Here is a 26,209-nt window from a genome sequence, read left to right on the forward strand (position 1 = left end):
AACTTGTCTTAGAAATTACAAAGTCTATTTTTTTCTATAGTCAAGTATTGACCGCCCTGAAGCCGAACCAGAGTTCTCGGTATTCGTTCCCATTGGCCAGATACCTGATGGTGAATGCCAGTTTAAACACATGGGGCGTTTGAAAAAGGTGGTCTGTTTGGGGATCCCTCACTTCTGGTCAGGATATCATGAAAGGTAATGCAGGAACTGCTGGAAGGCCTATGGGTCCTCCAGTTCAAACTCTGCCATCAGAGCCTCATACTAGCCGTGGAGGGTTCTACACAGCAGCCAGTCCCTGGTCCACCATCATCTTTGTCTTCTATCCTCTCTCCTTTCATGTTCCTCCAACTGCACAAGGTCTCTTGCCAGACCAGCAAGTTCCATGTCCACCTGAGTCAAGTACTTAGCCATCATGGCTCTTTCACCCATTGTGTATATGCAGTTAAAGAAGTAGAATTGAATCCTCAAGAGTTGAGTCCTCCAGGAAAGGTTAGACAGACTGCAGGGACCATGTGGCCAGTAACTCCTAAATTCAACACTACTTAACCCTAGTTAACTGTACTTCAACCATAGTAGTTGACCGCAGAGTAAAGCTTAGTGCCATATTACTACATTCATCTACGTCAAAAAAGGGCAATTACGGCCACAGTAGGGTCTTGGCATCCAATATCACCGTAGAGATATTTTGAACAGGTTGAAAATTTTTGGGCTAACCATTAAATCAATAATTCGCTTGCGTGTAGGGGTCTTTAGCAGTGCACCCATGGACTTGAAACCATGTCAGTTGACTCAGTGACAGACTTTATGATTCAACGTGCACACGCTAACCATTCGGCCATCCATCCCCTCATGTATTACAAAGCATGGTTATTAAATACAATAAGCATCCATATATACCTTGTGGGTTTTTTTTGTTGTGAATGTTTTAAGGGTTATTTCAGTTTTAAAGAGGCATTAGTGCTTGTTGTAGAAGAGAAATTTTCCATTGGACCTGATCCGACCATACAACTCTGCACTATCACCGTTTTGGTGGTTTTCAAGCAAACCCTCTCTCAAGTAGATTTTTGTTAATGAGGACGTGTAGGGTTAGTTTGAATATTCACAAGTTATTATCTTTTTTTCCTTATGGACACTAATAATGCCCCTTTCACTGCTGTAAATTACATGTTCTAAAAATAGAATTCTGGGCGGTGATTTTAGTTTCATACATTTTATTTAATAATAACAAGCCAACAGTAAAGCCGAGGTATCTGCCTCAATTACAAATTAAATACATGACACATTTATATTGTCATCAAATTGCATATCACGGTGTTAAACCTGAGCAGAAAATGCTCAACATCAACCTTAGCTTCACCATTTGCACTCTATTACATGTAGAATCAAAGATATTGTGTCCAGTCTTTCACACTGAAAACACCAATTATCTGTCAATTTAAATCAACATTGAAGTTGTGATCTTGCCGGGAAAAGATGGGTTTCTGATATCCAATATTTAATACAAAATAAACATTTTACCATTGGTACACGAATCATGTACCATAATGCATTTCAGCACCATTTGTAACAAGGGACTCGAAGAACAAGGCTAGACATTCCTCAAATCATGTCAAACGGTGACGCATTATTCTTATCTGGACAGCATGTGCAATTGTCTGGAATAACCAGACGCTAGAGATTGCCACTCAACTGAGACTTCTGGTGTATCTCGCCAAACATAACTGATTTGAAATTAGTGTAAAAAACGGAAACGATTGGATCTAAATCAGTTTATATACATTCAGATTACATTATCATATTTGTTGCAATCCATTTCTTGTCAATATCTAAGTCCCAAATATTAGCGATTTAGTTCCTTTAATGACCATGTTTAAAATAATGATCTAATGAAACTAGTGGAATGTTTAATCCCCTGTAAACATTGTAATATTGAATTACTATATGGAATATCAGTCGTCCAAAATTGTACAGTATTTACAAAGATATGATGAATTGAAAATATGTCAACACACAACATCCTCTGCCGACAATATAAACAGGATATGATCGAACAAGCCATCAACAGCTATAATTTCCATTCAAATCTTTGAAGGGCCTCTTTGTAATGAATACCTGACAACTCATCCCAAAGACAACTCATCCCAAGATATTAGCTATACTGAAACTCATACATAAAGATAAGGATATAATGTCATATTCTGACGAATTTCTATCGGACAATGATATGGAAACAATCAGCACAACTGGGGCCAACATTTTCAGTCGCATGTATGGTTCAAAGAAGGAATTGAAACGTGTATGCTATGATAAGTATACAGAGCGTCCTATTCTTAAAACAACAATATCAATTTGATTAAAACAACAATATCAATTTGATTAAAACAACAATATCAATTTTATTAACATAACTCATAACACATTTTTAATAACAAAATCAGATTGATCTGAGTGGTCTTCAAAGAAAGCAATTGTATTAAAACAAATATAACTAACACTTATATTTGTTGGAATAAGTTGTCTTATATCTTTACCCATGTTTTAAAGTTGGGATGAGTTGTTTTATCTTGGGATGATTTGTCTTTTTATCTTGGGATTAGTTGTCTTATATTGGAATGAGTTGTCTTGGGATGAGTTGTCTTGGGATGAGTTGTCTTTGGGATGAGTTGTCTGTATACCTTTGTATACTGAATCCAAGCGGTTGATATTTGATATCGTTTTCTTAATTACTTACAAATGTTCAAGTATGGAGATTATCTACTGGTGGTATTTTGATTTTGATATATTTTAGCTTGAATTAGCTACACCATGAAAATTAAATTAAACATTGTCCCAAAAATGTGAAATCAGCAGCTTTAACAAAGTTATGATAAATTGAAGATTTTGCAACATTGAGATGAGATTAAGTACATGTATAAGTGCTGGCTAAAATTTTTTGGGCCCATTTTGAATCCAAGTCTTGACAAAATCTAGGTTTTATTTTCTTTAACTAAATGTTAAATAAACAATTTCAGCGCAGATTACACTGTAAAAAATTAGATATATTATATCATCAACTGAAGCTTCATACTAAACTTATGCTGTCTGTCTGCTAGTTGACCAACATTTTAAGTCCTAACTCGACGATTTTAGTCGAAAACAAAATGTATACTTCGCGAACTGAGGAAAGTATTTATTTTGCTTCAAATTAAGGTTTATTTAGTCTTTGTATTTATGACAGACGTGTGAAACTGAGTATCATCGCATTACAAAACAGTATACAAATTGTTGGATATGATGGCCATTTAGATCAGAGATCTATTCTCGAAGTAGAGTAGATAGTTCTCTGTGAGCAGAATGCTGAAGCTTTAATGAACATACATGTATAATTTGTGAAATGATGTAAAACATGTAATTTTGATCATGATTAATTGAACAGATTGAACACATTAAAATAAACACAACAGTTCTATGGATAACATCTTCAAGTTGACAATAAATAACTATTTTGTTGATACCATATTAAAAAATTTGATATTCTTAATGTCTACACATGGTTAAAAGAGAGAGAGAAATGGGGTTTAACGTCCACTCGACACAAACTAGGTCATTTCGAGACTAACATATGGTTCAATCTTATTTCAATAATTCGCTTGCGAGTAGGGATCTTTAGCAGTGGGAAGAAACCTCGGAGGACCCGGAGAAAACCCATCGGGTTGGACAGCTGGCCCTACTCCTTGTCACGTACAACCGGGGAATCGAAACCACGCCAGTTGACTCCATGACAGACCTTATGATACAGTGTGCACTTACTAACCATTTGGCCATCCCCCCCCCCCCCCACCAAACATGGTTAAGAAATATAAAGAAAGACAAATGTAACTAGATCTTTTTGAATTATGCCCATGTCCACTTTGTTTATTCAACAGAAATCTGTTTAAAAACGATTGTTTGTTTGTAGGCCACTGTTAAAAAATGCTTTGTCATATGACGTGTGGCATCTATAGGTAGTGAAAAAGAATTGTCACAAAGCTTACATTTGGATTTATCCAGGGCCAGATCATATTTTGTGTACATAGACATATGGGTAGTAATATCATGTCTTGTGAGGAATATTTTAGAACATGCATGACACTGAAAGTAATAATTGATCTGTTCCTTAGGGAGCGCAGGGTCGATTTTTCCTTCGTTCTGCGCAATAGAACCGACCATGAAATGACTAGGAGCATAACAATTAATCAAAAAGTGTTCCTCATCAAAATGATCACAAGCTTCCTTCAGTGTTTTGAACAATTTGGAACACTTTTCGCATTTATACGCTTTGTCCCGCTTTTTGCCATTGATCAAGTGTATATGTGATGAAGAATGCTTGCTTAGTGCAGGCTTGGAATGTAAAATCAAACTGCAACATTCACAGTTGTAGCGCATAATGACCCTTTTAATAGGGACATCACCCATTGTCGGACGTTTTTCCTTTTCATTCACATTTATTTTCTCAAGTAATTTTTTTTTGAGCATTGTTTGTGGATACTCAGTAATAATGTGTTTTTTTAGTAAATGTCTTTTCAGTGAAGGTGTATTTTTCATTTTCCTCCGACATATTTGACACAAGAACTGTCTGCATTTTACCCTATCTTCTGATGTATGGATAATCATATGTCTCAATATGAAATATTTCTTTGGACTCCATTTTTCACACTTTTCACATTTGTGCTTAATAACAACAGTGGTCCGACGCCGTATTCTTTTTTTTAATTTTGGAGATGGCTTCAGAGCACTTTGGTTTGATGAATTGGAATCATTGAATGAACATGAGGATTTGACATTCTTTCCATTTTCATCATCACCAATTTTTTGAGAAATGATTTTTTGATCAACTTCAACTACATTTCCCTTCTTATCAATAACTGGTTTCACATCTTCAGCATAATCCATTTCTATGACAAATTTTTCAGTTTTCGCTGAAGATGCTTCACACTTCCCTTGTTCAGAATTTAAATAAACATGTTTATTCATAACATGAGTTCTTAACGTATGCGAATACGTAAACGAAGACCAGCAAATCTGGCAAACACACTTTTTGTTAGTTGCAATTGTTGTATGATTATCTATTATGTGACTGAAGCAGGTTTGTGAATCGCTAAATTCTGAACTACAGAGTTTGCAAACAAAATTACATGGAACCATCTTCTCTTTTTCTTCAGTTTCCATCTGAGAGTTCCTGGATACCGGTTTACATTGGTTTTTCCCATGCATGCCAAATGAACGTTTTCTTTTCCCAGACAAGTCAAAATCTTTCTTTTTCCCTGGTGAACATTTATTTTTCCCATACAAACCAAATGAATTCCTGTCATCTGATATGGTTTTGGATTTGACGGATGACGGTAATTCCTCCTGAATTCCTGTTTCATTAGTAGAGTATCTAATGACTGACGACAAATCATCCAAATTGGCTGAATTACCTTTATTTCTTTGATCTTTATTAGTTGCCATCGATTTGTCGGTAAATACATATATTTCAGAATAAGAATGTTTCTGTCTACCATTTGAGCCCTTAGAGAGGATTTTTTTCTGGTATAACGTAGTTTTCTCATCCTCGTCATCAATAATAAGGGGGATAACTCTGTTGCATTTAGCCTGTATTACATTATCTGATGATTCTTCAGGCTTGACTTTATAAAGATCAACCGTTTCTGTAACATAAACATTGGGCGGAGTCCCATCCAAAACTGAAGTACTACATTTTGCAATCTTAGCTTTCGGAGAGTCTTCTGGGGTTCCTCCTTTTCTTCCTTTATTGCTTCTCAGTGAAGAAGTTGATGACTTGCTTGAAGCATTGTTTCTACGCTTTCTCACCATTCTGTAAATTTTTCTCTGAAAATATATTCAAGATTTTATAAATATCAGAAAATGAAACAAAAATTCATCATAATAATGGGAATTATCCAGCCACTGATGTACCTCTAATATGGATAATGGACCCAAAGTCAAATTTTAGAGCCTGAAATGGTCTTGTTAGAAAATACATACTAGAGAACAGGCAAATGAAATAGAAACAGACAAAGTCTAAAATTTGTGTTGATGCCTTGTTACATATCAACTAAGAGAAGAGGTTTCAGGTGAGTTACTTGTAGTCGGGTCACAACCCCCATGTCCGTGACCATTTCTCAGCGAACTAGGCTTGATGATGGTTTCTGATAGATGGTACCATTGTGAAGATATCTGTAGTTTGCTACCTATGAAAACTACGGGCTAACTCCAGGAGAGTAGAAAATCCAAGATGATGGCCAAAATTGGTCTGAAACTGACCGTGACAAACATTGTTGGCTAAATGAGCTGTGTATTATACTTGTTGGTCACCCGAGTCATTTTTGACAGTTTCCGATTTGTTTCACAAACGGTTGATCCAATATAGCCACTAAAATCCAAAATGATGACAGAAATTGGCTTGAAAAGAATTCTTTCAATACCAATAGCAACATATACATACACATGTAATATGTCGTTCAGAGGTTGTGGGGGGCGATAAATGCGGATATGCCTTTTCCAAGTTAACAGATCTAATTTGAAAGGAGACGGATACAAAAATTGATAATTTTCAAGACTACAGACCTAGACACATATGTAATAATAACAACCATAAATTGTTCCAGATATTCTGAGTCGGATGACCAACAAAACCTGTAAAATGACATATTACACTGGTCATTTTGGCAACAATGTTTGTTCAGGTCAATTTCAGACCACTTTTGGCTGCCATCTTGGATTTTTTGATGTCCTGGAGTTAGCCCGTAGCTCTTATAGGTAGCAAACTACAAATATCTTCACTAGGGACCCTTCTATCACAAACCATCGTCAAACCTTGTTCCCTGAGACCGACTATTGTCCCTAAAACTTGATTATCTTGCTTACATGTATATGAATATGAAAGGTATAAGGCAAAATAGCCAGTATCATCCTAATGTTATTTTGGAAAGAGATTTTCTAGTTTACAAGCACTATGAATATTAGTCTTTGATTTGTCTATAGCTATCAAGTCAACATTGTCACTGAAGTACCGGTAGTAGATTAATTGTTCAGATTAATTTTTTAAACTTTAGATATTCTGGCTTGGATACAATCAGATATAAAGAGATTTATAACTGAACACTTATAGGTGGTGTCGACTGGTTTAATGTTGCAGGATATCAAATGTTGCAAAATTTTCAATTCATATCATGTCTTTGGACTGATATTCTTTTTAGACCTTCAACTTTCATAATATTGTAGTTTGTGAATAGTAAGACTATCAGAAGAATTCGTAAAAAAAATAATAAATAAATAAAAAAACATTTTTCATAACGACTAATTATCACTATAATCGGTTGATTTAGTCATTCATGCCACCCATGGCCATTCCGAAAATCTGTTGTTACATTTATTTGAGTGACATGTAATTCAGAATCCGCGAGACGTATTCACATCTTAACAGATAGTTACAGGTTCTATTGTACCGATATTCAAAATATTGTATTTGGTGCTGTCCGCGTGCAAACGAAAATGTCGGCCATTAATAATTGCTGCCGTTAACAGGTCACAATTAATTTGTTTATATCATTCAGTCTCACGCATTTTAAGAGTATTGGAACACTGTCAATAAATAATTATATCCACTTCATCATACATTAACTCTTGCGCTTAGGAATTTCGTAGCATGGCTACATTTTGGAACTTTTACCATTGGTTTTAAACATCGTAAGAGGGTATATTTTGAAAATAAAAATTTAAAAAAAATTCTGGTCGAGTAGAATTTTCTGGGCGGGCTGGACGATCACAAACTAATTTTTTTTTTTTATGTCGCCTAATTATTATAATATTATTTGTCTTATGATTATATTGATATCGCCATTCTTTTTACGAAGAAGACGAGTTTGCTATCAAAACATCACAGGGGCCAAAACATTAACTAATATTCACACAGACTTGACGTATTTGTAATTATCTGGATTACCTGTTCGACTCAGTGACAATGTATCGAATTTATAAATAATTATTTTTAATTTTGGCGACTATAACAGGAAATAAAATCAGTTTTAGATAAGGGAGATAACTAATATATCCTTCAGGAAAATAAATCTGTCTGGATGTAAGAGGCCGTCCTGTTCCAGAAGGAATTTTGATGTCGACCTTTTGTGTAAACAAATAAGAAATATAAATATTTATAAAATAACCAAAAGACGTAGCGTGTAATTTTATTGTGAATAATTGTACCCTTAATGGTAAGTATACACAGGATCTTAAAAAGGTGTCTGTGGTGTTATAATCTAGCAATTGTTATCGTTTTCGCCAGACATGTGAAATCATTGACCCAAGAACCGACTAGCACGTGACAGTCATGTGATTGACCGTCTGAAATTCATAGTAAATTATTGGAGAATTTAATAAGCCGAAGGTGAATATCTGGGTCTAGGGGCATTGTTGTTTTATTAGTCAAACAGAACATCGCCTTTATATATGAAGTAAACGAACAGTGGTAGGTACTGCTAAATCATCATCTAAAATACAATATCATGAATATGAATGGAGATGGGTAAAAAAAGTGTTATTTAATTAAATTTGGCCTGCAAATTAGTGGGTATATATCAATCTGTGTACATTTCCATTTCAAAGTCCATATATAGATACATGTAGTCGAGCCAGTGATGGGATGTATATGTATCTGATTTAGTATTCCATTGTTGACAGTTTAAGCCAAAAAAGAAACTGACGTGCTCATGCATAAAATTAGGCAACAGATCACTAATAATTACTGGAATAAACCAGAATATACCGGAAGGCAAAATATTAGAATATCCTTTGAAATGTGTGAAATATACTTCAAATCAACAAAAAAATTTTTTTTTTTATTTACTATTATTCATTGCATGGGTACCATATGGCACTGGTTCATTAACCCTTAGTCTCTGGGTTCGATCCCAGTTGGCCAAAAAAGTTCCTCAGTTTTGCAGGTCGACTGAGGGCCTAGCAATTAAATATTGTGTCTAGTCATTCAAGTGGGATTAAAAACCGATGTCCACTTATCCTTGTTACAATTAGAATTGGACAGAAACATATCTGTCTGATGTCCCTCATAGTACATCGTGGCCCGGCATCTTCTTTAGTCTGGTTGATGCAGAAAGCTGGGATGTTTAACAGTTAAACCCCATTTCTTTAATAATAAATGATTATGGCAAACCAAATCTAAATAATGTCTTTGAAGAACATAAATAAGTAAAATTTTGTGCAACTGATTGAGAGTGATAAACTATAACACATACTTATGAAAACAGCTACTATTTATTTTGGGCAACGTTTCAAAGAGTATTCTCTTCGAAGCGTTGCCCAAGATAAATAAGTTTTCCACAAGTATGTGTTATAGTTTATTGCTCATGCTCTAAAGATTATGATTGAGAGTAGAATTCAGTACAGTACAGGCCTTCAGGGTTAATCAAACAGTTTTCCTTCAAGATTCTGTTTCGATTCCCGGGTTGCACATGACAAGGAGTAGGGTCACCTGTAATTCAGCTCTGAACGTATGTCTCATTACACTCGCCCTGTACGTTCAAGAACCTTCCTATTGAATCCTTGTCGAAAATAAAATCGCTTCCCAGTCAATTTTACCAGGCAACATTTCACTGCTAAACGGTCAGGTGTCAGTCCCTGTGAATCCCTGAACAATGTAAATGAACATCTTAGCAAGAAAATAAGACCTTGCTTTCCTCCCTAGAACCAGTATGAGCCACACAATGCACAAATTTACGAACTCGGCCATATAAGATAAAATAAAATTTTGGTAAGCCTGGGGGGAAAAATTGGGATTTTTGAAAAAATCTGATTGTAAATTATTGTAATTGGGCTAGGCAAAGCAATAAACGGCTGAAGATTGTCAACTTGTTAAAGATTTCAATTACCCCCCCCCCCAAGGCTTACCTAAATTTCGTTTCATCTTATATGGCCGAGTTTGTAAATTTGTGTGTTACCCTATATTTAGATTTCAATAACGTTGGACAAGTTGTTTAGAAGACGGGGACGTATTTTTTTAACAGCGTGTTGTGTGGCTCATACTGGTTCTAGCAAGGTAAGCAATTAATTGTAAGATTTAATCTGTATCAGGTGTAGGGTTTATGACATAGTATTATGTAAGATGTAATGGGTTGAACAAACTTGTATACTCTGAGTGTCTATAGGATATAATATTTAAGCATAACAGGTATTAACAACTGTTGACTAGAGTTAAGATATGTGACTCTTAATAATTAGTTTTCATTGTTCTGATTACTAATGCTATTAACTATAGCGTGCCCCAGCTGACGCGACAGATATTGCTCCACATTATAAAAAGCCTAGTTTAGAATCAGGTCTAGAGAGACCTAGAGGTCTTCCGAGACCTCGGAGAGGGTCTGCCCTCGGACCGTGGGGAGGTTAGGTCTTCTGAGACCTAGGGGGAACAGCTTTATATAGACGTTATTATATCTAACCACAATGACTTTCATATGAAGAGTTGTACATGTAAATATGTTATCCAGTATTAAAATATCCTTCTAATCAAACAGAGTTATGTATTGATCACAGTTAAAACTATGGACAGAAGCTCAGGTATAAGTTAGTGTTGGGGGACACTAGTGTCCAAGTGGCAAAAACAGGTCGATATTTAACACCTCAGACCTTAAATCAAATACACGTACACAGGAGATCTCAATTTGATAGAGCATGGTGTTACATTTCTGCTACAACTGAGACTTAGCTTAGATTGTCCATTTTATCATAAATTTATAAATCTCACAGATGTTTAAATCCATTTTAATTTCTGCCATTCGATGATTTAGAGAGTTGATTATAGGCTAGTCATGTTAACAAATATCTAAATAATAATTTATATAACATTTAAGGGTGTTGAACAGTCTAAAACGCAGATTTTAAAGCTAGCACTGTAATTTTTGTTGATAAGATAAGACATTTTTTGTTATTTTGGGTGGTAAACTACATGTTAATCACCAAAAAAATACCAATTTTATTTATCAACTATGTTCCAAAACTTGGCCCAAAAACATGATAATAAAGGGTGTCGATGACAATAAAAGTCAAATTTTCTCAATTATGCCGCATGGATTTTCTTTAAATTTGGAATGAACAATGCTAATAGCAAGTCCATAAAAACCACTGGTCAATTTTTGATTATAGGCTGTGGTTTGTCTGGTATCCATGGAAACACAAAAAAACTGATAAGTTTTCTTGGGAATTCTATTATTACATGCTAAAAAGAGATATCGATAATCACACCAATTTCCAAGTTTTCTTGAAAATTCTATTAGTATTAGTACATGCTAAAAAGAGATATCGATAATCACACCAGTGAATGCAAAGTAGAGGTTATAAGCTACATTTCGACACCAAAAACGTTGGAAAATATCAACTCAAAGTATTTTAAAGGTATTTACATTCAAACGGGATTTTGTGATTTGGGGATAATTCTTTGAATATGTCCACAACAAGTTTTAAAATACAACAATTCGGACGTAAAAAGTAAATATCTACTTCAGTGCACCACCTCAGTTGCTCAAAAAATCATTCTATACATTCAAAAATAGCAGTCTTCGACCATCGAAAAATGAAATTCAGCCATGTTCCAATCGCAATAGATGGTAGACCTGGATAATCGCGTCTTAGAAGGAATTGCTTCTGATGTCATATCTAGATAGAAGTGAATGATCCAGTGTGAAACTACTGCTGGACACACAGCGAATGACGTGAATGGTGTATACGATGTCATAATTTATTCAAGAACTGATCTAGGTCGGGAAAACCTTCTTGTTTGCTATAAATAGTTTTTTTTCTTTCCGCTTGTATCTCCATTATTACACAACAAACAGTTGGACTGTTATGTGTCCTCAGTAGTGCGCATCTTAGACTACTCAACGCCCTTAAAGCCAAAAGAAAAAACTGCAATAGGCAGATTTAGCTCTTACTTAATGCATCTTAAAGTTAAAAATCTATGTAATATATACAGTAATTTGGAAGTCATTGTGTTATTATATTTTGTTGTAGGTAAAGTACATGTAGATATTCATTTCAAGAAAAGATTGATGTTTATAAAGGGTGAGTACTGAGTATGATGATGAGGGATGTTGTATGTGCAGAGGTGATAGAGGCGGAAGCCTTCCACTTATTAATATTTTTAACTGTGACCAACCTCAAATTTTAGCACCAAAAAAGTCAATTATCTTAACACAAATCCAAAATATTGGAATTTTCTTTTTTTTCTTTTAAAACAGAACAAAAACATAACTATATAATTTTATTGTACTTTTGACTTGGCTTGGGACCCTTTTTTAGACTTAAAATTTTAAGTTGCATCCTCAAAATTATACATATGTAAATTGTTATCAAAGATAAGTGCTAATTAGCTCCCAAAACTTTAGACAGCCATATCTTAGATACCCAAAAACAACAACATTTATGGTTGGGTGCACAGCATATTGAGAGACTGTTACATGTACATTTGCTAAATAATAGAAACAGTCCAACCGAGTACAAGATGAAATCATTTATTGATATTGTTGATAATCACATATAATAGCACACTTAATATGATAGCACTGACATATACTGAAATATAATTAAAATATATTTGTACTTTGTATGAAACAGTCACATATGATATATGGGGGTTTGGATGGCTGAATGGTTAGCGTGCGCGCACTGTATCATAAGCTCTGTCATTGAGTCAACTGGCGTCGTTTCGAATCCTCGGTTGTGCGTGACAAGGAGTAGGGTCGCCTGTCCAACCTCGTGGGTTTTCTCTGGGTCCTCCGGTTTCCTCCTACTGCTAAAGACCCCTACGCGCAAGCGAATTATGGAAATAAAATTAAACCATATGTTAGTCCCGAAGTGACCTAGTTTGTGTCGAGTGGACGTTAAACCCCATTTCTCTCTCTCTCTCCATATGATATATACATGTACACTTTATACATCCACAACAGAAATACAGGATAAATCATTTATTTATGATAAATCACATATAATATTATAGCACACAATAATACAATACCACTGACATGTGATAGCACACAAAGTAGACTTTGTTTTATCGTTTAAATCACTTATAATTATTATAACACACTTAATATGATAGCACACATAGTAGATTACAGTTTACTCATCAGTCGGGGTGGACACGGTTGTTTACTGCATCAAGGAATTTGATTGATGTCTTGTCACCCTGGGCTAGCTACTCCTTCAGTCGTAAAATTCTATTTTCAATTTCCCTATAGACCCTCTTTTGTCTAGTTTGTCTAGGAGGAGCAGCTCCAAAATCCAGTTGGGCTATAACTTGTAGATCTCTATTCATGCGATTGTTCCCCCCCCCCCTCTTGGGCCTTGTTTCTGGTTGTGGTTCCACAGTGGTATATAAAAACAAATCATTGTTGTCCCCCGCCTTTCGAAGAAAGCAGGGGACTATTAAAATGGGTTCGTCCGTCTGTCTGTCTGTCTGTCTGTCCGTCTGTCTGTCCGTCACACTTTTTGGGACACAATAACTCTCTTCCTAATTGAGCTAGAATGTTCAAACTTGGTGTATGTGTTTATTAGGTCAATGCCTTGATGGAGTTCGAAGATGAGCATTTTCCGCTTAGGGTAAGCAGAGATAAGCAATTTGATTGGTTGATGCTTTGGGACACGACAACTCTCTTCCTAATTGGGCTAGAATGTTCAAACTTGGTGTATGTGTTGATTAGGTCAATGCCTTGATGGAGTTCGAAGATGAGCATTTTCCGCTTAGGGTAAGCAGAGATAAGCAATTTGATTGGTTGATGCTTTGGGACACGATAACTTTTAATTGAGCTAGAATGTTCAAACTTGGTGTATGTGTTTATTAGGTCAATGCCTTGATGGAGTTCGAAGATGAGCATTTTCCGCTTAGGGTAAGCAGAGATAAGCAATTTGATTGGTTGATACTTTGGGGCACGATAACTCTCTTCCTAATTGAGCTAGAATGTTCAAACTTGGTGTATGTGTTGATTAGGTCAATGCCTTGATGGAGTTCGAAGATGAGCATTTTCCGCTTAGGGTAAGCAGAGATAAGCAATTTGATTGGTTGATGCTTTGGGACACGATAACTTTAGTTCTAATTAAGTGAGATTGATGAAACTTGGTGTATAGTTTCATTACAGTAATACCTTGACTAAGTTTGATAATGAGCATTTTCTGCTCAGGGTAAGCAGAGCGATACGCAATTTGATTGGTCGAGACTTTGGAAAACAATAACTCTCCTACTTTGATTGTTAGACTATAAGTAAAGATATACTGTTTGATTGTTCAATACTTTGTAAAAGATAATTTGTGATAAATTTATATGTGTCCTCTAATTATTTTCCTATTTCGGCGGGGGACATCAGCCTCACTGTTGGCTTGTTTTAATTGCTTTATTACTAGATGCAAAACTAGCAAACTAAGCCTATTTATTCAACATTTGTGTAGTTTTCCAATAAGCATATGCATAACTTAAAAGATTTTCCAATCCTGTGATTAACTGAGTGGAGTACACTAATTAGGACTGTTCCATAATAGCTATGGGGGTTGTGTTAATTAATCCCTGTCTTCACTGTCTGAGATATGGGTGTCTATAAGACATGGCTGTCAAAGTTTTTGGAGATAACCAGCTCATCATTTTATAGTTACTTCAAAAAAAAATATATATATATATATATACTGGCATATATTTTGTCAAGTCAATATTTTTTTCATTACCCATCTTCATTAGCCAAGTTCGGAGCAGAACAGTAGGATGTTAAACCCCATTTCATTTTCTTTTTCATTACATAAAACAGCAAATAAATAAGATTTTAATATCACATAAAACAAGTATAAACACAAAAAAAACACTTGTAAATTGAGTATAATAATTATTTATGCAATAAATTAATCAACAGTCCCCCCAAAAATGGTGTATGTGTTCTTGGAAATGGGGTAAACAAATTTAATAAATTGGGGTAAATAATAAAAAAATAGACTTACAACTAGCAAGTAAGGCTTGATGTTAAAATTGCAAATAATATGACGAAAGAAAAATTATGTGACAACACTTGTTGACTGCCCGGATGACTTAACTGCCGTGGGCTTATGTTTTGTTGCCTGGCAACCCATCTTTGTATGCGGTTTCAATGCGATTTTCAACATTATAATCATAATCGTAATGCTTAACCAATATCAAAAATATACCGTGGGTCAGATATACTACACAACCCAATATTACCTGGAGGGATTTCCACCCCACCTCCTCCTCCGAACACACATAAACGGGATCTTATACCTCATGCAAAATACAGGGTCACCACGCACCTGGACTCGCGTGATAATCTACAATAGAACTTACCTTCTCAAGATTAGATAGCCACTGAGTAGAAGTTATGATCAATAATATAGAAGAGTAACAACAATCAATCTACATGATAAATGTATACAATAAATGGTAATTAAGCAAAATAAAACAACTGTTTGTATGTGGAGAATAATATTAGTACAGACAGTTTGGATACACCCTCCTCGTTTAAAATGGCCACACTCAGCCCAGAACCACAAACTTCTGTCCTAAGCCTGATGTTGTACCTTTCTTTTAATTAATTATTATTGAATCTTGAAATTATTTACATGTATACTGAGAATGGCCTGTAAAGAAATACTATGGCTATCAGACAATCCTTCCTAAACAAACGGACGAAGAAATGACTTCTCATAAACATCAAGTTTCAAAGCAATACATTTACCGGTATCTCATCACATTGTTGAATGTATGAATTTGTTAGGGTTGAGTCTATGATACATTTCTGGATTCATTTGAATTTTTTTTATACAATTGCTTCCTGTAACGCAGGGAAAACATTTACATGCAGTAATTAATGAGGCCAGTTTTATTTTTTGAAGTGAAAAGCAGAATAATTTCTTTCAAATCCTGTAAAAATATTTTGGTATTTATTATCTCTAGATATGCTACAAAATAATTTATTATATTTGATTAAAACAGTATTGATATGTTCACATTTTATATGCATTATATTTTAGCACATGATAAGTAGCGTGCTTATCTGCAATAATATACTAAAAATGGCTACAATAACCCCAAATCACTGGACGACCCGTTCAAAGATCATCTGTGATAACTTAAACACTCTACATATTTTATATATATATATATAAAAATACTACTTGATCTAAAATGATATCCTAATTATTTGGCGTCACAGTAATCATGTGCTAGGGCAATGTACTATTGACTTGAATCACAGTTTTGGCGGAAAAAAACCATGATCTTTTTTAAGCAGTGTTCCTACTTGTAGCAGCTATGGCGCTGACAAGGATTGTGTAATTCTTTAAGTGGCATTTAGTAACTGGGCAGATAAATAAACTATAAAATACTTATGGCTAGAACCTCTGCCTATATAAATCAGTAGCTGTTTTCCATAAGTATGTTATAATTTATTTAAGGATTGTGTTGTTGACCTTAGTATGGGACCAAAAACCAAGTACACCCATCTACATATTCGTAGGGCTGGAAGATATTTTCATTATTTCAATTCAATAACAATATAAAAATCCACCATATATAGCCATTGTTACAACGAGATTCGAAGTCTGGTGGAAATATTTCTTTCAAGGAATAGTGGAGAAATGGCAATTATTTAAGGTCAAATAATATAGAGAATTATTGCAGGACTTTTGATAGACATTATTGTCAATGAAATTTACATATTGCGATTAAATGATTTATTGAAATAAGTTTCCAGCTTTAAAACCTTTATCGTTGGAATTAATTGACGATTAGGTGAAACACCTCTGTTCATCCATTATTCTCCTCGCTAGCATTACACATGTGATCATAGACAAAAGACACATATATGTTAGTCTCAAAATGATTGAATTGTTGACAAGATATGAAACATACTGTCTTGATATATAAAATATATATTGTAAGACTTGTTTTTTGACTTGCCAGATTGCTTTGAACGTAGTGGAGAAATCAGTTGACATTATACTTTTGCAAATTCGTTAAAATGCGCTGATTAGCTGTAATCAATTTTTGTTGCTTTACATAGTTGAAAAAAAGCCCCTACACAATCACCCGATCAAATTGACAAATCTCACCTCAGGGTGAATTTGGGGTAATCATTTTGGAAATCAGTGTTGATAAATTCGCTGATTAGGATAATCAATTTTAATTAGGTGGACATTAAAGATGAAAATTTGATTGAATGCAAATCACTGTCTGTTGTGCATCTCACTAATTCTCTTTTCACGGTAATTCTCATGTGATTAAAAAAACCTGTGTCTTATATTATATTATAACCTATAGCATGTGAGACCTACTAATTATATAACTTAGCATGTGAGCTAGACTAATATTTACTTACACAATGTTTACTGTATAGTATTTGAAGGCCAGGTAAAGTAAGACTCACTAATTTTATGGTTTGGTTTGGATGGTTGAATGGTCTCAAACATTATACTCTAAATCATACCTGTATGTCACCTATGCAATGTGGGTCTGATCCCAATATTGTTTGTGACAAAGAAGAAGGTTGCCTACCTGTCTTAACCAAGTTATGTGACTAGTTAACTTTAAGTGATAGACAAAAACTACAAATTGTGTTATGAAGAAATGCCATGGTGCTGTATAAGCTTATTTTGGCAACTGCATTTTCTGATACTGGCAATAGTAGAAAAATGCTAATATTTTAGATCATCAATTTCGCGTTTCATCAAATAGTAACAAAGAGAGTAATTTATTCTGAAATATTACTGATGTGAACTTCAAGATGGTATATGAATTAAATATGGAAAATTTTCAAAAGGTGTACCTGTCGTTACTTTTGTGGTAATAACATACATTAAGATATGACATTCTCCATAACAAATTACCAAGAATTTTTTTGTAGAAGTCTAGTTATATTACAGGGAATGGAAATTTATAATTAACCCATTTCCTATGGGACCTAATTTGACCCAATTCTGGACGGTTCGTTTCAAAATGGATTAAGAACCCTGGCCTTAACGTATCCACTTCTAAAGTTCCCTACGTATAGTGGATATGGGAGCCACTGTGGCTTAGTGTGTAAGACGTCGATTGGCACATTAACCTGAAGGTCCTATATTCCAACTCGGTGTTGGCCGCGAAAGTTATCTAGGTTTTCCGGTGTGGTTTCTACTTTTCAGGGTGCAGGACGGAAAGTCTGGCAAGGGACAATGTATAGACATTCAGATGGACATAAAAACTAAGGTCTAACATGTATAAAGGTACTGATTATTAGTGGTTGAAAGTTTCTCATTTGAAGACGACATACGTGTAGGTAACAACTTTTGTATTTGTATGGATGACACCACCATCAGTAGACCATCCTGTCATTTCACCTTTCTTGGTTTGTTAATCCACCAAGGCGGCAGCACTTTTTGTCGACAGCATTGAACAATTTTTTTTTCTGTCAGCAGTCTAAAAGGATACAAGCTGGGACAATTTTATTTTTACATGTGTATTGTGTTCAGGGAGGAAGTGGGAGGGGCCACAAACTCTAGCTACATTAGGTTCTGCATTCAGTTAAGTAAGAACACATGTCTATCATAATTTAAAAACACACAGAAATGTTTTTAGTAATTTGTGGTAGGAGATCACAATTTACTAGTTGATCAATGGGTGATTAAAGCCATTGGGCCAATTTTGTTTATTATGAATTTAAAAAAATGATAAATGTTATCTCTCAAGATCACTAACATTCATTTAGCATGCAAGAATATGTATATAGACTGAACAACAGATAAGACAGAACATCCTTTTATTATCCTTCTGCATGTATGTATGCTTGATTTAGTTTTACAATGGATCAGACATATATCATGTGATGTGCATATATCCCATGTTCTCAACCACAGCTCTAATAAGCTTGATGAATTCTTCATACTGTCATTGTAGATAAATTAACAAGAAGAAATATACAACATGATATATGGGTCAGTAAAAAGAAAATAGACAGTACTGGTAGAGATAATTAGGTATTAACTAAACAAAATCTTGTAACACATTTGCAGTCAGATTGAGGACCATTCAATTAAATGGTATCAATATCAATCTGGTTAAAACGCAGATCCTATTTCGTTTCGTTTTTATAGTTCAAAATTTCGTTTTACTTGTCTTTACTACCGTATTTTTCGGTGTATAAGGCGCATGCGTAGATAAGGCGCAGGGCGACTTTGGCAGAGGTGTTTCAGGAAAAAAAAAATATGCGTGATTTGGGCGCACCCTTTCCCAGCGCGAGTGAAACTCGTGCCATAGCATATGTGACTCAAATCCACCTGCGATCTCCAGTAACTAGGTCAAACTCTATTGTTTACAGTTATAATAATTACCGATATTTAGCCGTATCAAGCTTTATATAATTATATTTCTTTATGAAATAAATTGCTTTTGTTAATTATAACACGCAATTGCATTATTGCATAACTTTAGGTGTAATTCTGTTGCTCGTACGGTAGTGAAATTGTCATTCAAGTCCCGCCCACAACAAACATGGCCGTCTATTACATCGTGTTAAATTCGTGAGTAATTGTCTGTGATAAATGAATCGGTTTTGATGATAAACAAATTAAATAATACCTGTAAAAATAATATATCATGATCAGTTACTCACAACTTAAATCCTGACTACCGGTAAAAGAGAAACAACAATTCCAGTTTACTCCAAGTTATGCAAACAACTGACAATCAAACGATAGCGTCTGTTGCCCCGCCCACTCCACGCGTCATGACAATACCCAGATTGTAGCCATTTAGATCTATCAGTAAAATAATACAATAGCATTTTTAATACCAATCAAAAAAACAATGATTTTGTCAACTACAAACGACTTTATAAAGAAAACGATAACAACTCACTGGTAGATAATTAACTATACCGGTAAATTATAACAATGGGCCAATCACTGAATCCATGTTGAATGAAAACCGTCGGTAACTTAAAACGGTTACTAAAAGACAGTCTTGCTCAAAGAAAACACCCCGATGTATATAAAGAAAACGGTAACAACTCACTGGTAGATAATTAACTATACCGGTAAAATAATACAATAGCATTTTTAATACCAATCAAAGAAACAATGATTTTGTCAACTACAAACGACTTCATAAAGAAAACGATAACAACTCACTGGTAGATAATTAACTATACCGGTAAATTATAACAATGGGCCAATCACTGAATCCATGTTGAATGAAAACCGTCGGTAACTTAAAACGGTTACTAAAAGACAGTCTTGCTCAAAGAAAACACCCTGATGTATATAAAATACCAGTGAACATTCCATCATTCTTAAAAATTATTTATTCAGAATGGCTACGAGACGAACCGCTTATACCGCTAAGGAGAATTTTGCAGATATTGTTAGCACTGTCGTTTATGTCTAACGGTATACGGAAAAGCCGGAACAATAGAAATATGACTAACGGTATACGGAAAAGCCGATACAGTATCTTAAATGGCCGCCATATTTATTGCACGAGAAAAGACGACATCGGAATGTCGGACTAGCAGAAAAATATGTCATCTAATTATTTACGATATCTTTGCAGATATTTTAATAACACTAAACCGCTCTTGACCCATATTGTTGCCACTGTCGTCTATGACTAACGGTATACGGGATATCGGTATGGGAAATGGCCGCCATCTTTATTGCTGTTGTCGATATGATCAACTTCAGACCTCGATGTTGACACACAGAAAAGCCAAGATTTGCTTAATACTATGTATAAGGCGCACCCCTTCTAGAAAATAAAATACCTGGTAAAAAAAGTGCGCCTTATACACCGAAAAATACGGTACACTTGGATCTGGAAGACTTGTTATTTAACTTGTGTTCTGCTTGAAATGAGGAGTCAGCCAATCAAATGGTCTGTCAAATCGAGTGTTTGACCTTTTTTGCCTGGAACTGTGGGTAATCCACTAGTAACATCAATGCTGATTGGTTAATCAAATGTCTGACGTCATAGGTCAAAAATCGGTCTTTTGACCCCTGACATGACCTATCGCTATAACTTGTCAGATCTTCATGTAGTGTAGGCCATCGAAAGTATAAAAAAACGAAACAAAATATAGATCTATATTTTAATCAGATTGTATCAATATGAACGTGTGACTTTACGTGTATCTGAGGTTGATGATAGAAAATTCAATAAGCTATTGCATTACATAATGTGACTAAAACAGCCTCAATATGTCCCTGGATAAGTGTTCTTAAAGATACATTATGGGAGATTTTTATAGAGAGTTGGCCATTCTTGCTATAACAGTTCAAAAGTAGATGATGAAAGAAGAATATATTGAAAATTTCAGTCAAATTACTTTATTCTGAACATAGTTATCATCGTTGTAATATTTGACTAGAAATGGTAGTGAAATGTGCCTTCACCTTGTCCGATTGTTTGATTGACAGGCGTTAACTCCACCTACATATCTCGATTATCAAGTAAAGTTTTCAATGGCATGCGGAAATGCTCTACAGCGGTCTCGCTAAGTACACTCTATCATTTAGCCTCGATCTAACTGGCGTATTCTCATCAGGGTGCGCCATATTTGAATTTATCAATGAGTGAAATCCTGTTTAAATCCGAGCTGTAGCCGAGCCATCCGTGGGTCTACAGAGTTGATTTTGGGCTTGTTGTTTAAATAAAGATCTAATTTATAATTTCTATAACATCTGAAGCCTAAATTAAGACTTGTAGATTTTGCTCTTGCATAATGTATGTTTAATCAACTGTATTTTGTCAGCTTTAGTCGATTGATGTTTAATCAAGCCGATTGATGTTTAATCAAGCCGATTGGTAAAACAATGAATCGGCCACTATGGTATCATAAATCAATCTACTTTTGGCTAAATTACAACGGATTAATTATTACTTGTTAATTAAGAAGTCAATCAACTTATTTGTTGGCTACGGCAACAGTCATACTTTATTGAGAATCAGCCATATGTGAACCTTACTCGTACATGTAAGAAATGAAATAAAATGGGGTTTAACGTCCTACTGTTCTGCTCCGACTGGGCTAATGAAGATGGGCATACACCATACAGTGTGCTATGAGGGAAATTTTGCCCGGGCAGCAGCACTATGGCCTACTCTTATATCGAATTCCAACTGCCAAGGGTTCTTTTACATGCACGCCAATGTGTATACACGGGACCTCAGTTTTTTGTCCCATCCAAATGACAAGACAGCTGTCCTTGCCAGTCCCTCCTTCCTACACAGCTAACAAGGGGAAACCACGTCAGAAAATCCAGATGAACTTTCTCCCCCAATGTAGCGAACGAACACGCTACCTCCAGGCTAGCGAGCCAGCATCTTACCCACTTAGGCACCATGGCCCCCCTCGTACATGTATGCTTGTTATTGATAGGCATGTGCATGTTTAACACCCCTACAATTTGAGAGAAACAAATTTCAGAATGTAGTATACCAATATTTTTATGCTCACATTTCATGCGGTATATATTGTCATCACCCTGACCATCTTGTTCACAAATCTTGTATTGCTCTATAATTCAGAATTTTTGTGATTTTAGTTTTCACGTTACTGTGATTATCGTGGTAATCATTACATTACAAGACCTGACAGGATCACTACGATTACTCCACGATTAAAATTATGATTTCGATCGTAGGGCGAATCGTGATATTGGGAACCTAGCATTAGTAAGGAGATGTTAGCTGAGAAATAAACTCATCTTCTGGTTCGTGTAGTAGCATCGGATATTAAACCCCAGTTCATTTCATCTTTATCTGTCTCAATCTCTGGCCTTTGATGTCTGTATTATTGAGCATGGTTTATTGTAACAGTCTCCACCAGTGTCCAGGCTATTAACCTAGATAGATATTATAGTATTATCTTTAAATATTGATAATATAATTATAATTAATTTGTCCATGACCTGCATATTAAAGGCATGCAGTAGTAAGTGCCAAATTTGCAAGATTGAATTGTATGGGACAAAGGATGAGGTTAATAATGTCACATGAGGCAAAATGTTTTTATTTTTGTGATCTGCCATTACACACAGTGTATGTAGACCTCGTTATCCAGGCAATTTTGAGCAACTTTGGGAGCAATTTTTTATTTCTTGTAAGTGTACCATACTACTCCAGATAGTTACGCAGGACTTATTCTCTGGCGACCGTTAAACCATTTTAACTTGCACGTATGAACTCAAATGTGGGGCAAATAAACAAATTTAAAAACCTCAGCTTGTCTACGAGAAGGCTTTTCTTAAAAGCTGTCTTATTTTGACCCTCTGAACAGGTCGGCTTAAAATTTCAAGCTCCAGTTTGCTGCCACTACCAGACAAAATGATGACATCTGCCCATGAGTAATTTACAAAGTTAAAATTAAACTGGTTTGGCTTATAGGAAGTGTGAACGCAGCACTATCCTGTCGTTTAAAATCCTTGGTGATTTTGAACTATTTTAAATAAAAGCGCCTGAACGGGCTATAAGTTTTTTTGTTGTTTTTTTTATTTTTTAACAAAGTTATATACGAGACTACCACTTTAAATAGATTAGGTCACTTGAAAATGGCGTGTCAGTGTAAAATGAAAGGAAGAGTTTATCTTTTAACAACTGTCACATGACAGTTCTATTTTACGTTGTATTTATTAAATTATCTTCATAATCAATTCACTCTATTTAAAGAAACATGGCTGTCGGTAGGTTTATACATATTTCTGTTTGAGTTAAAGGAGAAACCCCTGGATATATTCCAGTGAATAAAAGCGGTAAAATTTAGTGTGGAAAATCACTAACGACTACTTGAACATTGTGCCTGGACGAGCCTAACCCAGATAGATGTGCTTCTGTTTATAAACGAGTAATTAGATTTGGCGGCATTTTAATTAATTAGAAAGTTCGACAAGTGCTCTAATATAGTTACATAATGTAGAAATGTTTTGGTGATCATTTTAAACATGGTAAATATTTTCCGAGGTGCTATCCCCTTGTCAGTGGTGCAGAATGGAGGGCCTGACAAGGACAGCTGTCTAGTCCTTTGGATGAGACGAAAAACCGAGGTCCCGTGTATATATTGGAATGCACGTAAAGGATCCCAAGGCAGTTGGAATTCGATATAAGAGTAGGCAATAGTGCCGCTGTCCGGGCAAAATTTCCCTCATAGCACACTGTATGGCGTATGCCTGTCTTCATTAGCCCAGTATAGGAGCAGAACAGTAGGACGTTAAACCCCATTTCATTTCATTTCAAACATGGTAAATAGGTTATTTTTTCATATTTAGGTGCTGATATCCATAGTTAGAAATTATTATTTCATCATCATTATATGTAAGGGGATATTTTTAGCAGCATTAGTAACGTTTTGTTTTTCTAAAAATACTTTAGGTATACTTGACTAGAGCCACATGGAGAAAAGCAGGGAATTATGGGTGAAAATGGTGCTGTCAGTCAGTCATTGACCAATGAAAATGGAGGATTGGAAGGAACTGTCTCCAGTAGTGGAGGAAATAATAAACAGAGCGAGGAGGAAGAAACGGATGGATCCGCCTCGTCCTCCAGTAATGAGGCTGTTACTTTCTCGTTACGTACATTAACGAAACAACAGAAAGGATTACTACTTAGTATCTGTTTAACGGAGTTCCTCATAATGTGTTGTAATTCCCTAATCAGCCCATTACTACCTCCTCAGGTAAATATTAATGTTAGATTTTATTATTTTAAGACATAAATTGTGATATGCATGAAAGTGATGTAAATATTATGATGTCATTCCCATTAAGCCATTGTAATTCATGTTGGATTACAAATTCTTGCTGGGGGGGTTGGATGGCTGAATGGTTAGTGTGCGCGCGCTGTATCATAAAGTCTGTCATTGAGTCGACTGGCGTGGTTTCGAATCCCCGGTTGTACGTGGCAAGGAGTAGGGTCGCCTGTCCAACCTCGTGGGTTTTCTCTGGGGCCTCCGGTTTCCTCCCACTGCTAAAGACTGCTACGCGCAAGTGAATTATGTAAATAAAATTAAACCATATGTTAGTCCCGAAATGACCTAGTTTGTGTCGAGTGGACGTTAAACCCCATTTCTCTCTCTCTCTCACAAATTCTTGCCCAGTTGGAACAGAAGAGTAGGATTTTAAACCCAATTTCATTTCATTTCACAAATTCTTGTGCTACATTATCACCCTGTTATTCAACACAGAACAAATGAAATAAAATGAAATGGAAAGAAAGAAAGAAATGGGGTTTAAAGTCCACTCGACACAAATTAGATCATTTCAGGATTAAGAAATGAAATGGGGTTTAACCTCCTACTGTTCTGCTCCGAACTGAGCTAATGAAGACGGGCATACGCCATACAGTGTGCTATGAGGGACAGCGACACTACGGCCTACTCTTATATCGAATTCCAACTGTCAAGGGATCTTTTACGTGCACACGAATGTGTACGCACACGACCTCAGTTCTTTATCCCATCCAAACGACTAGACAGCTGACAACTGTCCTTGTCAGGCCCTCTGTCCTGCATCACTGACAAAGGGGAACCACGCCGGAAAATCTGAATGAACTTTCTTGGCCAATGCAGGAATGGAACACCCAACCTCCAGACTAGCGAGCCAGTGTCTTACCCACTTAGCCACCTTGATCCCCTCAACACAGAACAGTAACATTCCAAATTTTATGACTTCTATTTCACTTGTAATACGTGGCTTGGGTGTGCAATTGGTGTAACATGTGCTTTAGTTCATACAGTCTATTGCTGAGTGGCGTGGTTTCGATACCCCGCTTTTACGTAACGACAAGTCAAGTGGCCTGCCTGACCACATGGGTTTCTCCGGGTCATCCAATTTCCCCTCTCTGCTAAAGACCCTTACGTGCAATCAAATTATTGAAATAAAATGTACCATTGTTCGTTTCGGAAATAAACAAGTGTGTATTGAGATGATGGTCAGTCCCATTTCTCACCTGTAATGGTTTTATATTGTTGGGTGTTTTTTTTAGGCTAACGGGAGAAATGTGAGTGGTCAAATGCAAGGCTGGATAATGGCATCATTTGCTGGTGGACAGTTTATTATATTTCCTGTTTTTGGTAAATATGTAAGTAATTTAAACCATATTCATTACCAGTGATGGGATTTCAAAAAATTTCTTGTCAGACATTTTCCCCCGAAAATAAAGGGGCAT

General features: G+C 35.6%; 2 protein-coding genes across 4 annotated transcripts in view; one reads left to right on the forward strand and one right to left on the reverse strand.

Annotated features, from left to right (window-relative positions):
* Nucleotides 1-1,754: 1,754 nt before the first annotated feature.
* Nucleotides 1,755-8,071, reverse strand: LOC126808707 (zinc finger protein 28). The gene is made up of 2 exons (XM_050533633.2): nucleotides 7,967-8,071; nucleotides 1,755-5,850 (listed from the first exon to the last, which is right to left on the reverse strand). The coding sequence occupies exon 2, from the start codon at nucleotides 5,833-5,835 to the stop codon at nucleotides 3,895-3,897; it is 1,941 nt and encodes a 646-aa protein (XP_050389590.2). The 5' UTR covers nucleotides 5,836-5,850; nucleotides 7,967-8,071; the 3' UTR covers nucleotides 1,755-3,894.
* Nucleotides 8,072-8,107: 36 nt separating this feature from the next.
* LOC126808695 (uncharacterized) overlaps nucleotides 8,108-26,209 on the forward strand; it is a 34,357-nt gene continuing 16,255 nt past the window's right edge. The window contains exons 1-4 of one of the 3 annotated variants that reach the window (XM_050533612.2): nucleotides 8,108-8,234; nucleotides 12,040-12,090; nucleotides 24,416-24,719; nucleotides 26,027-26,122. In XM_050533612.2, the coding sequence (XP_050389569.2) occupies nucleotides 24,456-24,719; nucleotides 26,027-26,122 (360 nt within the window). In that variant the 5' untranslated portion in view covers nucleotides 8,108-8,234; nucleotides 12,040-12,090; nucleotides 24,416-24,455. Of the gene's footprint in view, nucleotides 8,235-8,351; nucleotides 8,489-12,039; nucleotides 12,091-18,225; nucleotides 18,329-18,949; nucleotides 19,030-24,415; nucleotides 24,720-26,026; nucleotides 26,123-26,209 lie in introns of those variants that run through there. The other 2 variants (XM_050533611.2, XM_050533615.2) reach the window with 2 other exon arrangements.

This window comes from Patella vulgata, chromosome 1, assembly GCF_932274485.2.
Source record: "Patella vulgata chromosome 1, xgPatVulg1.2, whole genome shotgun sequence".
Classification (NCBI taxonomy): Eukaryota; Metazoa; Mollusca; class Gastropoda; family Patellidae; genus Patella; species Patella vulgata.